The sequence below is a fragment of the Psammomys obesus genome, unplaced genomic scaffold, assembly GCF_907164565.1.
Source record: "Psammomys obesus unplaced genomic scaffold, mPsaObe1.curated_primary_1811, whole genome shotgun sequence".
NCBI classification, from domain to species: domain Eukaryota; kingdom Metazoa; phylum Chordata; class Mammalia; order Rodentia; family Muridae; genus Psammomys; species Psammomys obesus.
The window spans coordinates 13122067-13136449 of NW_026596131.1; the positions used below are offsets into that span (position 1 = coordinate 13122067).

The 14383-nt window shown below is 55.0% G+C and overlaps 2 protein-coding genes across 3 annotated transcripts in view; one reads left to right on the top strand and one right to left on the bottom strand.

Moving 5' to 3' along the window:
• The window catches only part of Pgs1 (phosphatidylglycerophosphate synthase 1), a 36402-nt gene extending 29989 nt beyond the window's left edge, over positions 1-6413 (top strand). Inside the window, exons 9-10 of one of the 2 annotated variants that reach the window (XM_055592358.1) lie at positions 2447-2576; positions 6349-6413. In XM_055592358.1, the coding sequence (XP_055448333.1) occupies positions 2447-2566 (120 nt within the window). In that variant the 3' untranslated portion in view covers positions 2567-2576; positions 6349-6413. The remainder of the gene's footprint in view (positions 1-2446; positions 2577-6348) is intronic. The other variant, XM_055592359.1, reaches the window with a different exon arrangement.
• Positions 6194-14383, bottom strand: part of Dnah17 (dynein axonemal heavy chain 17) — a 96470-nt gene continuing 88280 nt past the window's right edge. Inside the window, exons 75-80 of the mRNA XM_055592467.1 lie at positions 10245-10424; positions 9727-9909; positions 8606-8788; positions 8183-8326; positions 7603-7828; positions 6194-6441 (exon numbers count right to left, since the gene is read on the bottom strand). Of these exons, the coding sequence (XP_055448442.1) occupies positions 6194-6441; positions 7603-7828; positions 8183-8326; positions 8606-8788; positions 9727-9909; positions 10245-10424 (1164 nt within the window). The remainder of the gene's footprint in view (positions 6442-7602; positions 7829-8182; positions 8327-8605; positions 8789-9726; positions 9910-10244; positions 10425-14383) is intronic.

The window sequence follows — 14383 nt, forward strand, 5'->3', positions numbered from 1 at the left end:
TCAGTGTCTGCTGCTGAGTGCCATGCGCTGCTGCGCATGCCCAGCCTCGGCTTGTGGTCCCTGTGCTCAGAAGGTCTGCTAGAGTTCTCTTGGGACCCAGGGAAGGGCCCTGTCTGTATATCAAGCCTTGAAAATGGAAGATATTTTTATCAGAAGCCTGAGTCCCCCTCTTGTAGAGCAAACAATAAAAACTGAAAGCTTCCTGGTTTTGTTCAGAGAACACAGCTTTCCACTTGTGACCTAAGACAGACTCCTGGCACAGCGCTGTGACCTCTACCAGCTGACTTCCTTCTCCATCCCTGTCGTGGCGTCTGTGAGGACACCGAAGCGTTTCTGGTAATCTAATTGAGATCCTGGCTGAGTGTTTACTAAAGAGCAGAGCTGGGTCTGTGGAAACTTGCAGACCAGTCCCCTCCCCCAGACCAGAGCTGGCTCCTCTGCAGGCACAGCCCTTAGAAGGGTAGACGGGTATCCATGACGTGCCGGAACTGTCGTGATGGGGGAGCCACTGTGGGGACAGAGTTTGAAAGTTTGCTGTGGACAGAGGCCTCAGGATGCTGCCTTGGTGGTGAAGGTCACAAGTTTGGGGAAGGTGCACGAGAGGTGAAGCCGGGCCCTGGGTCACCTCTGTGTGAGCAAAGCCTGTGGTACCCGTGCAGGGTCTCAGGTGTGGCATCGTCTCACTGTGCTGCTTCGGGGAACTGCTGAGGAGTCTGGCCCTTCCTGTGTGGGATGAGGCCCTGTGAAGTTCTGTCAGGGCCTCCTATGCGTGCCGCTGCTCACCAAGCTGTGACCCTCGGCACGGGAGTCAGTGTGGCTCCCACTGCTCAGGGGAACCTCTGCCAGCGTGGGAGGGCATAAGAGGACAGCATTGGTAAGGTACCAACATGCTGCCTACATGGTACAGTCATACAGCCTAGCACGCTTGGAAGCAAGCTTATCCATGTTAGTTTTCTTGTTACCACCCTGTGTGCCCATGCATGCGTGCCACAGTGTGGTGCAGAGGTCAGAGGCAACTTGCAGGAGTCGGGAGCGGGTGTCTACCAGCAGCCACCCGCCAGTCCGCGTGTATCTTCTGCATCTTCTAAACACTGTGTGACAGAAGAAACGGTCTTCACGGAGCTCACTTGGATTGTTCGGTCTTTGTTCTGGGAGCCTGTGGAGAGCCCGACTCCCAGCCTTCCACCCTGGATGTACTACATCCAAGGAGCCAGCTGCTGTGGATGGGAAATACTTAGGGCAGCTGCTGTCTGACTTAGATGTGCTCAGGCTTTGTCTTTTGTTCCCTGACAAGTGAAATCAAACGTTAGACATGGCACCGATTACATAATATTTACAATTATGTTAGATATTTTAAATAACCCTAATTGAAAAGTCTGTGAGACTGGGCTAGAGATGAGAGTGTGTTCTGCTCCTGTGGAGGACCCAGCACCCACATCTGGAGGCTCCCAACTGCCTGTAACGTCAGCTCCAGGGAATGCCCTTCTTCTGGCTTCATGTGCACTGCATGCACCCATATCTGTGTGCACATACATATATATATATAAAGTATGTGTGAGAGGCAGGACAGATGGTTCGGGCCTGTAATCCCAGCTAAGCTATGGAAGCTGACACAGAAGGACTGCCCGTTCATGGTCAGCCTAGGTAGCTTAGCGAGATCCTGTCTCAGAGGTTTAAAGACATGGGCAACTGGAACCGTGGCTGGGTGGTGGAGCGCTCACGGAGCACGCATGCTGCAGGCCCAGTTGACAGCACTGAAAGGAGAGACGCAGACCTACACCAGCATGCATGCTCCACCGCTGGGCTCAGGGCCTGGAGTGCCTGTGGTGGCCATGGAGCGGAGGGGCTAGCCGCATGGTGCATGTATGTCTCGCGTCTAGTTCTGCCACTTCGTCACTTTCCTCTGTGACATTGCTGTGTCATCGGGTTAATTTAGAGGCTAATGTTGGATATTTAGTTGGTAAACGTGGCCACCACAAGTGACTGAAGATCTCAGTGTGTGGGTGAGAGCGGAGTGGCTTTCCTGGGATATAAGTTCTGGCGAGTGTCACTTTTCATCAGTCGCACTGGCTGATACTAACAGCACAGAGTGACCTGCAGTTTACTAGAGGGGAAACCGCCGTGTTTAAAAGACTTTGTCTGTTGGTGATGGAACTCAGGGCTGTGTACTTGCTGGGCTACTACTACCCCTGACACCCCACACCAGACCCCTGTTTCTTGTTACTTTAATTTATGCTAATTTATTTCACGAGGGGTAAACATCTAAAATAGTTTTCCCACCAGCTATAATTCTTCAGCCAAATCAGCGATGTGCAGAGATGGAGCGCCTTGGCGGAAGTCCTCAGGAATCCGTGTGGATGCCATCTCAGACTGGCCTGTGGGCAGCGCTGGTGTGCCAGGTGGTGGTCTGGGAGTCAGGGCCTGACTGTCCCTTTGTCTTCCTCAGGAACAAGAGCAGCTCTACCTGCGGTCGGGTGTGGTGTCCTCTTCCACCTTCGAGCAGCCGGGTCGGCAGGTGAAGCTATGGGTGAAGATGGTGACCCCGCTGATCAAGAACTTCTTCTGAGCACAGGCAGGTATTTCAGATTGGGCACTCAGAGTAGGTCAGAGGTGTTCCGTGATGGTGTCTTTGAGGGGACCCCATGGCCTGGTCTGTCCACTGCTTCCTTCCAAACGGCACAGAGCATAGTTTTATGGTTGTGGAGGGCAGTTTTGAAGCAGGTACTGAATGTTGCAGTTTGTTCCCGGCCTGGGCCACCTGCGTGCAGTGTGGCCAGCAGCACCTGTCCCCTTCCGATCTCCCTGCTCAGGTGTCTAGGGAGGCCCTGGAGTGAGGGCACGGTGGGGGTTCTTTCCTTCCCTGCTCTCTGCTGAGCATGGTGTGGCCCTGTGGGAGGTGGCACGCATGGGTGGAAGGGCTGTTCTAGAGCGAGCTGTGGTCGTGCGTGTGCGTTCATTCATGCATGTATGCGATGGAACAGAGCACAACACAGTGGATGACTGTCTCCGACATGCAGCAGGTTAGTGTGATATTGGAGAGGCAGTTGGATGTTCCCATTGGTCACGGGATCCATGCCGCCTGCCCAGGAGCCTGAGCATTGGAGCATATGGCAGCTGTGCTTGAGCTGCCCTGCTGTGCTGGCCACTGTGAGCCATGGGGTCTCTGGATGCATGGTGCAACCTTGAGGGCCAAGGGCTCTGTCTCTGGGTCCTTGCTTCTCCTGCTCCTTCTTCATTTTCACTTTATTTATTTACTTTGAGACAAGGTCTCACTAGCCCTGGCTGGCCAGGAGCTCACAGAGATCCACCTGCCTCTGCCTAGGACTGCTGGAACTAAAGGGCTGCACCACCCCACCTGGCCCAACACTTCATTTGTTTGTTTTGTTTTTTTGAGACAGGGTTTCTCTGTGTAGCCTTGGCTGGCCTGGAACTCAAAAGATCCACCTGCCTCTGCCTCCCAAGTGCTGGGATTAAAGGCATGGATCACCAGGCCTAACAACAATCATTTATCAAAAATCTTTTTATCATCTGGGCATGGAGGCACACATCTTTAATCCCAGCACTTGGAAGGCAGAGACAAGTGGATTGAGGCCAGCCTGGTCTACAGAGTTTCAGGATAGCCAGGGAAATTACACAGAGAAACCTTATCTCAAAAAACCAAAACAAAACCCAACAAACCCAAACCAATATCATACAAATTCAGAGTGAAATAGCTCTCAGGCATCAGCCATGTGCCGCTCACCCCACCTCCCTCTCTAGCAACTGCTCTGTCCTGATGACACACATTCATGTCTCTGAACCCAAGTACACACAATTTCTCCCTTGAGGTGGCTCCAACCAGCATAATAATTTATACAGATTAATTCCTAACCAGATGATGTAAACCCAGTGAAATAAGCCCAGGCTGACTTTGAACTCATGGTGATCCTTTTGCCTCAGCTCCTCAAGTGCTGGGATTACTAGCATGCACCACTTGTACCTGGCTCATTTTAGTGTTTTTTGGTTTGACATGCGATCCAAAGCTGCTGGTGCTGAGTTTTTGTTTTTGTTTTTGTTTTTGTTTTTGTTTTTGTTTTTGTTTTCTTTTCAAGGCAGGGTTTCTGTGTGTAGTCCTGGCTGCTCTAGAACTCATTCTTTATAGACCAGGCTGGCCTTGAACTCAGAGAAATCCAACTGGCTGCTTGCGTTAAATTTGCGCCACCACGCCTGGTCAGGTCTTTGGCTTATATGTGCTGGTTCACATTTGGGGTACCTACTCGCAGCAGGTCACCTCAAGTGCACACGTCCTGTGTACTAACAGAAGCCTGCTCGACAATCCTGTGCTCCCCAGGGTCTCTGGGAGGAAGCCTGGAAGTTGCTGCCAGTACAGCCTGGTGTGCAAAGAACAGCCATGGGGGAGCCCCACAGCAGTGCTGGCACTTCTGTTGAGATCGAAACATCTGTGGCCGGCGTCTTGCCACCACCGCTTGGCTGTAGCAGGTGGGGTTCCAGAGTCAGGAACACCTAGCCTTAGCCAGGACTGTGGCCCAAGGCCACCTGACAGCAGCATAGGAACTGCAAGGATCTGACTGGGTTTCTGTCTGCAGAGGCTGGCTTACACAGCATCTACATTCCTGCACTTCTGCAGGCAGAGTAAGCAGCGCTGGGCTAAGTAACCGTCTGCTCCCTTTGTCACTGCTCAGGCCTTTTGGGAATCCTGGGAGGCTCTCCCAGATCTGGGCCCTAATTCTGACTCTAGCACTTTGTTCCAGATCCCTACAGGTAGCTTGGCCTTTCGGAAGTTTGGAGATAATTTTGTCAGCTACCCACAATTTGTATGTGTGGAATAAATTACTGGTTTATTTCAGGCTTCAAAGGCAAAATTGGAAAAACTCATTTTATTATGAGGGATTGGAACAAGGTGCTGGGAGCGTCTGGCTGTGCAATCTGAGGAACTGCAGTGACCCCTCCTGGCCAGTGGAAGGCACTTCCCCACAGCTCGGGTTTCTTGAAACTCCTGTCCTTCCTTGGTCCCCAGGGTTAGTTAGGTTCCCTCTGTCCCTGGTTGGGGCTCAGGTGCCAGGGCCTCTTTCCTTAGGTGACTGTCCTTCAGTGACGTGTACCTTCACAGAAGATCAGACAAGCTGGTGTGGACAGTGTCCTACTTCTTTGCTTTCAAAGTCTTAGAAACCTGGAAAGTGGGGCCTTGTTCCACAGGAAGCCCCTTTGCTGGAGTTACAGGCTTTGCTGGCTGCTTCCGATCACCCTCTTGTCTTCCTCCCCACCTCCTGCCGGGCCATCCTGCTACATGTCCGTCAGTGCTGCCAGTCTGTGAAGCCTGGTTTCCTTCTCTTTCCTGCTCATGGTTCTCATGCAAACACATTTCTCAGCCAGCCAGTGAGCAAGGCTTCAGCCCACCTGTCTGCCCATGATAACCTGGGGCAGGTGCCTCCCGGGTGAAGAGGGCTGCTGAAAAGTGTTACAAACTGCTGCTGGCTATGCTGGGCTCCCAGGTGTGTTTGTGTCAGGTGGGAAAACACCACCGAGTAGCCCTTGCAGGCACCCATAGTTGGTGTGGAGTATTCATAGGGCCATACCTGCAAGAAGTGTGGAGTATGGGCCGAGGGGTCGGGGGAGTGGAACAGAAAAGAATCCCAGGCCTGGGCCCGGAAAGAGGGTGCTGCTTGCCTCACTGCAGGCAGGAGAAACCCCTCACCCGGAGCACAGCATGTGGCAACAGTCTCTTCCTCACTGTGTCTGTGAAGTGGCTTCAGTGGGAAAGGGTGGCTGGCGCCTGTGTCATGGTTTGCTCTTTGCAGTTCTGGGACAGAGGTTGGGGAGGAAGACGTTGAAGTTACAACAGGCTTGCTTGCTGAGGCGCTTTGTGTGCAGTACCTACTGCTTGCATGAGATGGGCTCTCTGGAAGTCAGATTCAGTGGTTGATTCTCAGGACGTGTGCTCCTAACTGTTGGGAATCAGGCTTCACTGCTGTCTGTGTTAGGCCCTGGATGATGTCAGGCATCGAACGGACTCAGACTGGCACAGTGACTGCAATTGTTTTAATCTGTTTCACCCACCTCTGCCCTCCACATAGTCCAGTTTTTAAGAAGTCAAAAAACTGGCACTTTCTCTAAGAAGTGACAGTGTCAAGGCTAGTTTCCTGCTAGGACCCAAGCAGGGCCGGGCTGCAGTCTGGGCCTGCTGCAGGAGCAGCTACGCCTGCAGGAGCAGCGCCACTGCTGCCAGGATCCACTTGGCTGCCTTCTCTTTGGTCTTCAGGTTAAAAGTCCAGACATAGGTGGGTCCTCGGATGCGCGTCTTGTACACGGGACATTCATAGATGTTCTTGGTCTCCATTCGGTCCACAGGAATGGCCTTGATGAAGATGACGGGCATGACTGGGGTCAGATCCTTCAGCCTTGCTTCAGCAATAACTCCGGTCTGGGTGTCCCAGCGAGCTCCTGTGGGGACAATGTAGCTGGGTAGTCTGGGCGCCTTAGGGAGGCTGACTGTGAATAAGGGAGGCACCCGTAAGGAGAGAGGCCTGGCCTCCAGCCTCCAATCTTTTCAGAGATGGGCCAGCTAACCGGGAGCCCTGAAGACTTCAGGCCAGGTGCCAGGGTCTAAGAGTGCCAAACAGAGGCATGCACTGAGCACTTGGAGTCATGCTGCCATAGTGGCTGTGAGGCTGCATCTTTTCAGAGCTTCATCTCCGCCTGCTAAAATGTCAGTGGCAGAGACACTGACCGCAGCTGAAGACTCCAACAATACTCCTTCCTGACCTTTCATGTGTAACGTCTACCCTCATGTACATAGGGAATCAGTTATCTATCTGTCCTTGTCCTTAAGCAAACTGCTGTCTCCCCTCATCCTATGTATCCAGTGGTGTCATGTGTCCTGTGTGGCATTCGAATCAATAAACATGGAGAATGGCTGCTTTGTATTGTTTCAGTTGATGTGGGGAAAGGGGGCATGAACCTTAGGAGGTCTGTTTGGACATAGCACACGTGGAACTGGTTGGAGTGATGCTGAGAAAACAGCCTTCTTGTGCTTCTGCCTGGCTGGAAAGTGGATTCTAACAGGTACCTTTCCCCCTTCTGCCTTCCTGGCTTGGTGGGCAGCCTGGCCAGTCTTCCCCCTTGAAGCCTTTGCCTGGGGGAACCTCAGTAGGAGTGCTGGCAGAGGTGGGATCCCGGCTGAGGGTCAGCCCACATGCCTGGAGCTGCCGCACTCCTCGGTCTGCTGGCTGAGTAGAGGTTTGGTATTTTTGGAAGGGGGGTGGAGTTTGAGACAATTTTTCTGTGTAGCCCTGGGTGTCCTGGAACTCGCTTGGTAGACCACACTGGCCTCAAACTCAGGAGACCCACCTGCCTCTGCCTCCCAAGTGCTGGGGTTAAGGGTGTGCTCTACCACACCCTGCACACCACATCCTGAAGGTTTTGCCTTGTTTGAGATGGGATTTTCTCACTGGCCTGGGAACTTGCCACTCACGGAATCCCAGCAGTCTTCCCAGCCTCCTCCCGCCAGTCCCTGGTAGGGCTCGGTGTGGCTCTAAGCCCACCCCGCCTCCTTGGCAGTGTGGTGGTAGTGGCTCCCGACCCTTCCCAGACAGAAGGTGTTACCTTCCATGAAGAGGCCGTACACGTAGGAGCCCTCTCGGGGAGGAGCCGTCATGTCCTCCCGGCTCTTCTTGGTCACCTCCACAGACAGACACATCTTGTCCAGGGGCCACTCGTTTTTCCTGGCCATGGACTGCATGATGGCAGTGAGAAACGACTGTGGGTTGAAGAACCCAGCCAGCCACACAGTGGTGGGCAGGACGAAGTCTGTTGTCCAGGCTTCCAGCTCCTAGAACGAAACAGGAACCTCTGAGGGTGCAGACTAGGGATGGGGAGGGGTCTTGGCTGGCCTCACACGAGAGCCTACAGCATTCTGTGAGGGGATGGCTCAACCCTGGGCAGGAACCCGGGGCCCAGAAGCAGGCTTTGTGTTTGCTGTACAGATAGGGCTTCCTGAGGGGCTCCCCTGAGCTTCTGGCGTTCACTTCTCTTCTGCTGTTTCCCCCCTTGGGAAGTCATGCCTACATAAGCAGACATCTGAGGGGCTGGCCCAGGCCTTCCCACTTCTTCAGTGGCGGTGGCTGGCGGGGCCTCTGAGGTGTGGCACACAGGTTCCTAGAGGGCCTAGGGTTCTGCAACTTACCCTGATCCGTAGCAGCAGGTCGGCGTACCAGGCTGCTAAGCCCATCATGGAGGGGTAGGCCCGGGCCACCCACATGTCAGGTACAGTGTCGTAGAACAGAGCTGTGGACAGGTCTTCCATGTCTGTTGTGATGGTCAGCTCACCCTAAGGGACACGGTCACATTCTGGAGTTTGGATGTGGTCAGCGTAGGGGAGAGCCCTCTGCTGTGTGTCCCGAGTTATCTACATGGTGGCGCCTCCAGAGGTCATGGCCAGGCAGTAGCCAACCTCTGTGGCCTTTGTGGGAGGGTGCAGGATTTCAGACCGGGGAAGGAGGGCCTCAGACGAGGGTCGCACAGTCACACACTTGTGCTGTGTGGCTGTCCCTCTGCAGACTGGCCCATTGGCATGAGCCCCTGCCCCGGACGGCCCAGGGTTTTTAACCTTTAGCCCAAGGTTCAGTTCCTTGAGTGAGCGCCGCATCTCGTTGGTGAGGATGTTCATCCTTTCACATTCTTGGAAGGCAACGACCACGTAGGGAGTCTTCTCAGCAGCTTTTGCCATGATCTCTGTCATGTTGAAGGTCTCTGGAATCTTCTCAAGGATGTCATCTAGCACGGCCTTCACCTGGAAGCCAGTGCCGGGCGAGCCCGTGATGGCGGTGCCCCCCACCCGAGACGGCATCCCCAACAGCATCAGGGGCAGGGAGGGGCTGCTCAAACCTGAAGTCACAGCTCACAGGCCGAGGCTCGGGGAGAGAGGAGTGGGGTGGGTAGTCAGGAGTGCAGCTGTAGGGAGCAGCCACGCCTGCCAGGGCCGCCTGGTGCCTCCAGCAGGAATGCCCCACCTTCTTGCCCGGCGGTGCGGGCACGGGGCTCATTTGGCCCTCTGAGGGAACTGTACTAGCGCCGCCCTCCCCCATAAACGGAGTGGCACGCAGTGGTCACCCCACCATCCATCAGTAGACCTTTTCTTGGAGGCTGTTGTCTCAGTCCAACCTGGAACTATGCCACCCAGACTGTCGCTGAACTTGAGATTACGGGGGGGTGTGCTACACCTGTCTCAGGAGCAGATCTCTGGTTTCCATTTCGAGGCTGGTAGAAGTTCTAGACCCACTCCGCTGTTGGCCTTTTAACTCTGCTTTGACCTGTTCACTGCTGAGCACCAAGCTTAGCTGATGTGTGGCAGAGCTTTTCCACCAAGTGAGGAAGTGGGGAAGGTGCTAGAGCCTCGGGTGCCGAGGCAAGCCGGGCAAGAGCCCCCACCGTACTCCCATAGGCAGCCTCTGACAGCCTGTGCCCAGGCTGTCCTCTGAGCTCCTTGTCCTAGGGAGCACTCTGCTGTGCCCCAGAATTCTGTGCCCAAAGTGCTAGGCCAGTGATGCCTGGGACCAGCTGTAGACCACACCTTGATCCCAGAGTTTAGTTCCCAAGGCAGGGGACAGAGTGCCTGACTCAGAAGCCACCTAGGCGCTGTCCCCAGCCACGGCTGAGATGGCTCCAGCGTGCCATCCTCTGCTCCAGGCTCTGCCCGTCCCTGTTGCTGGGGGCATGGACAGGCCCTACCTTTTCCTCTCGGGACACCCCCGTGCCCGCTCCCGAGTCTGTCTCCTTGGGCTGCATTTCCAGGACTGTGCGGAACAGCTTCTCCGAGGTGACCGTCAGGAAGCCGATCTCCGCGTTGGGGTGCAGGCCGTACAGGTAAGGACTCTCGGGGGGAAGGTTCTCATCGATGTACTCATGGTAGCCCTGGGAAAGGCGGTTTATAACTGAGCCGCTGGCGCCCGCTGGCTTCTAGGCGTTTCTTAGCGGCAGCTCCCTTGTACTCTACCACCTTGTGCTCCTAGGTCAGCCCTCCCCAGTGTTGTGGGCCACCACGACAGGTTTCTGCTGTGCTGGGAGATGGAACCCAGGGCCTCGTGCATGCTAAGCACTCTGTCACCCCATCGACACCCTGGCGTCTGATAGGGCTTTTGTGGCATGGGCCCCTTTGGGAGTGGTCAGGATGGATTGGTCTTTGCTGATCTTGTCACATGTGCGGGACTTCCTCCCCCGCCCCCCCAAGCAGTGGCACCTCTGCCTACCTTATAGTCCAGGTTTGGGGGGATCTGAAAGCCGGGGGCCAGCTGCACTTCCCCTTCCAGCATCTCGACACGGATGTACTCCCCCAGGTAGGTCCTGCACAGCCGGCGGTCCCAGTCATCGGTGATGTGGCCTCCGTACATGATCTCCCCAAAAAGGTAGCGGAGGTCATCCCAGGGCACCTTGGGAAGGGGGCCAGTGTCAGGAGTGCCCCGCCCCCACCCTTCCAGCCTGTGAGGCCAGATCCCTCAGCAGGGCCTGCTCCCGGGCTGCTGGGTTCCAGGGTCACCTGTGACTGCCTCCGCTCCACCCCTGCTCTGCAGTGACTGACTGAGGCTAGCCCCTCAGCAGACACTCTCTGCTCTGGCTACCATCATTTCCTCCCTCATAGGGACATCCTGGGGGCTCTTCTGCTGGTGCCCTGGGTGCCACGGCCTCTGTCTGCCTCAACCACCGGTCTACACTCCACACAGCAGTTGGCTTCGGCCCGTGAGAGAGTTGGTGCTGGCCCCATGTCTTCCTTTGGCTAAAAGTCAGTTGTGTGTCTAACACGGCCCAGGGTCTCCTGACCCATCTCAACTGGCTTGGCCTCTCTGCTTAGTCACTATTTTATATATAACATATATGAATTATATATTATATATAAATATTTATATAGTATATTAACTGCCAGTAGCTCTCCCTTGTAGAGCCTTGCAGGCCTCTGTGAGAGCTGGGACTCAGGAAAGTCCAGCCAGAACCTTGCCTTCCTGGGGCTTCCAGAGCAGATGCGCGCGCACAGCCTGGCACTGGCTCCCCCTTGGGTCAGGTGGACTCCCCACCCTCTCTCTCCTTGTTGCCCTTCTTCTGTGGTGTCCCTCGCCCTTGCCCTAGGGCACTGGCCGAGACACACACAGTCTTTCAAAGCCTGGTTCACATGTCCCTTTATCTACAAAGCTACAGCATGTGGCCCGTTTCTGCTGTCCACAGCAGCCTGGGTGTGGGGAGGGGACTGCTTCTGCACACTGCCCTTTTCTGGCAGCCACTTCTTCACAAAATGTTGGAGGCTCCCTGGCCTGTGACAGGTGAGTCTTGTTGCTGAGTCTCTTTCTGTTTGGTTGAGCCTGTGGACCTGGCACCTGTTCAGCCTAACTCTCGGGGCTGCTGTGTGAGCACCACTGGGCCAGCCATGTTCACTTCGCCAGCTGCAGCTTGGACGCATGTACCTTTTCCCTGAGATAATGGCTGCCATTTCTGCAACCACCACAGTGCCTGGCCTGAGAGCTTTTGAAGGCATTTGGTGAAATTGGCCGAGTGGCCATTTAGTCTTGTGAACTTTCAGTCAAAACAGCAGTGTGCTCTGAAGTCTCATTTTAAGGAGCCCTGTGTATGTGAGAGATGTGTGTGTGCTGTGTGCATGTGTGTAAGCTTGTGTGAGGGCCAGTATGTGCAGTGGCACGCAGGTGGAGGTTGGAGGTCAACCACCAGTATCGGTCCTCACCGACCACCTTGTTTGAGACGCAGTCTCTCTGTTGTGTGCCCCAGCGTAACTGACCTGAATTTCTGGGGCGATCCTGTTTCTCTGGAGGAGTGCTGAGATTACAGGTATATGCCACTGTGGCTCTATGTGGGTGCTGGGGTCTGAACTCCAGTTCTCACACTTGGACAGTCAGATCTTCAGCCCCTGAGCCATCTCCCAAGACCTGTATTTTGCCATTTTCTAACCTCAAAGGTTTTTGTCTTGTTTTGTTTTAAAACTATTTTTAAAAATATGTGTGGGTGGATGTTGCTGTAACTGAATCTAAGTCTGTGCACATGTATGCCTGGTGCCGTGGAGGCCAGAGAGGACATTGGAGCCCCTGGAATGGAGTTACAGTTGTGAGCCACCATGTGGGCGCTGGGATCGAACCCTGGTCTTCTTGGCCCCTGGCTGCCTCTCCAGCCCTCAGCCAAGTTTTCTTTTCTGGTCTTCTCATTTTTCTCAGCAGCTGGGCTCAGAGACTGGTTACCAGAGAGAGGGGTTGGGTCCCCCCACCTGCTGCACAGGGCAGGTATGAGGGATGAGGCGGTGACTACCGGAGACATTACTAGCAGAAGTTGCTCAGCATCATCGGACGTGACCTGTGTACTGAGGGGGAGAGTCCAGGGCTTCCCCAGCCTTGAGCTCGGATGGAGGAAGGTCGGCCAGCTCGGGCTGGGCAGAACTCCATGCTTGTCAGGGCATGCCTGTCACTGTGGGATGCCATGTTCTTCTCAGCAGGTTGGAACTGCATATGCCTGTGTGTGCATATGCGTGGCAGGACCACCCCTCGAAGGCTTCCCAGGGGCCCTCTCCTGGCACCTCATGTTTGCATTTCCTTGGAGTGTCATGGGTGAAATGGAGCCAGGATGGTCTCATTGCCCACGGGGAGGGTTCTGTCCATGAAGGCAGTGACATCTCCCCAGTTTGCGTTCCTGCAGCAGCCACGCTGGGGGTGTTACCAGGACAACGAACCATGCCTGGGCTGGCTGTCTTGACCATGGTCTAGGCAGCGTCTTCTTGCCCAGTCTTCGTCAAGGAAGCTCTGTGGTGGCCTCCTAGGCAGGGGAGATGGGATGGGTTCTTCCAGCCGCCTAATCACTTGAATGGTCCTCAGAGGGATGCTGGCAAGGATTTTGTGAGGATGGCTGTATTAGATGGTGTCGCTGTTGCTGGAGATTGCTCAGTGTCAGGCATGACCTGTGCATGGAGGGAATGTGGGCCCCCTGAGCCGCAGGCCAGATGCCCTTTGGCTGCCCACAGGGAGTGTCCGCCTCCCCTGCCTCTGGGCTTCATGTTGTTTCTCTTGCATTTGACCATTCCCTCTCCTCCCTCTCTCTGGTCTCGTGTATCCCATGCCAACCTTGGACTTGAGGGGTAGCTGGAGACGACTTTGCACTGCAGATCCTCTTCCTGGTGCCTCTCCCGAGCGCTGGGATCACAGGCACGCAACACCATGCCAGTTACTGAGCTTTCTTTAGGGGGTGGTGAGTAGGAGAGACCCCCGAGACACATGCGATCCGGGCTGACTTCCGTTCGACCGCATCTGACCCTGGAGTTTGGATGCAAGCTGCCGGGCCTCAGTGAAGACACCGGCTCAGGGGCTGAGGAGCTCGCCTGAGGGAGCCCAGTCTGTAAGCAGACACTGACACCCTCTCCCCACTGGCGCAGTGCGGCTCATCACCCTGGAGCGGTACTGCACTGGGCTGCCCTGCCATATTCTCTGCAGGTCAAGTTCACGGGCTGCCATACAATGCACGGCTTGCTGCCCTTGGCCTCGTAGCCTGTGGGAAGAAGTTCGGGGCCTTGTTCTCTTGGGACCCACAGTCTCTGTTGCTGTTGAAATGCAGGCACCAAGAGTGAAGTAGAGAAGTCCTCAGTATGCATGGCCCTCTGGTGTTTTCTGGAGAGGGTGCTGGGCCTGAGTCCACTTCTGTGGTGGCAAGCTCCATTAGCCATGGGAGGTGGGGTGGCTGCTAGATCTGGCTTCTGAGTGGCCAAGCCCCGGGGACTTAAGGATGTATGTGGCCACCAGACCCAACTGGATATCTGCACTTACGGAGGGGCTGCTGTTCAGCAGCCAGCAGAGCGTTCAGACTCCACAGTCTCCTCCCAAACTAGATCACAAGTTCCCCAGTTTTCACCCGGACCAGCCCCTGCTGGTAGACAGACCCCTATACCTGCCTGCCAGAGTTTCTGGAGGTTGGCATCCAGGGTCCTGTTTATGTCAGGCAAACATCTGACCACTCAGCCACAGCCCTAGTTTTTTGTTGTTGTTTTTAAGAAAAGGTCACCCATGCTATTCTCAAACTGGAAATCCTCCTGCCTCAGCCTTTTGAGCACTAGGATTATGGATGTACACCTGCACACCCACCTGACGTTAACACCTGCCTGCCACCTGCAGTCCCTTGCATTTTTGCTGAGTTTATTCCCATTAGTTGTAAGAACCCAAAGAAGCAGCCTGTCTCTCTCAGGGATCTTTGGGGATCTCCTTCCCCAAACCTGGATCTGACTCTAGACACTGGCAGACCTGTAGCCTGGGAAGCCCTGGAGTTTCTGGGGATGAGGTTCTCAAGATGGGAGCTGCAGCTGCAGGGGTGTGTGTGTGTGTGTGTGTGTGTGTGTGTGTGTGTGTGTGTGTGT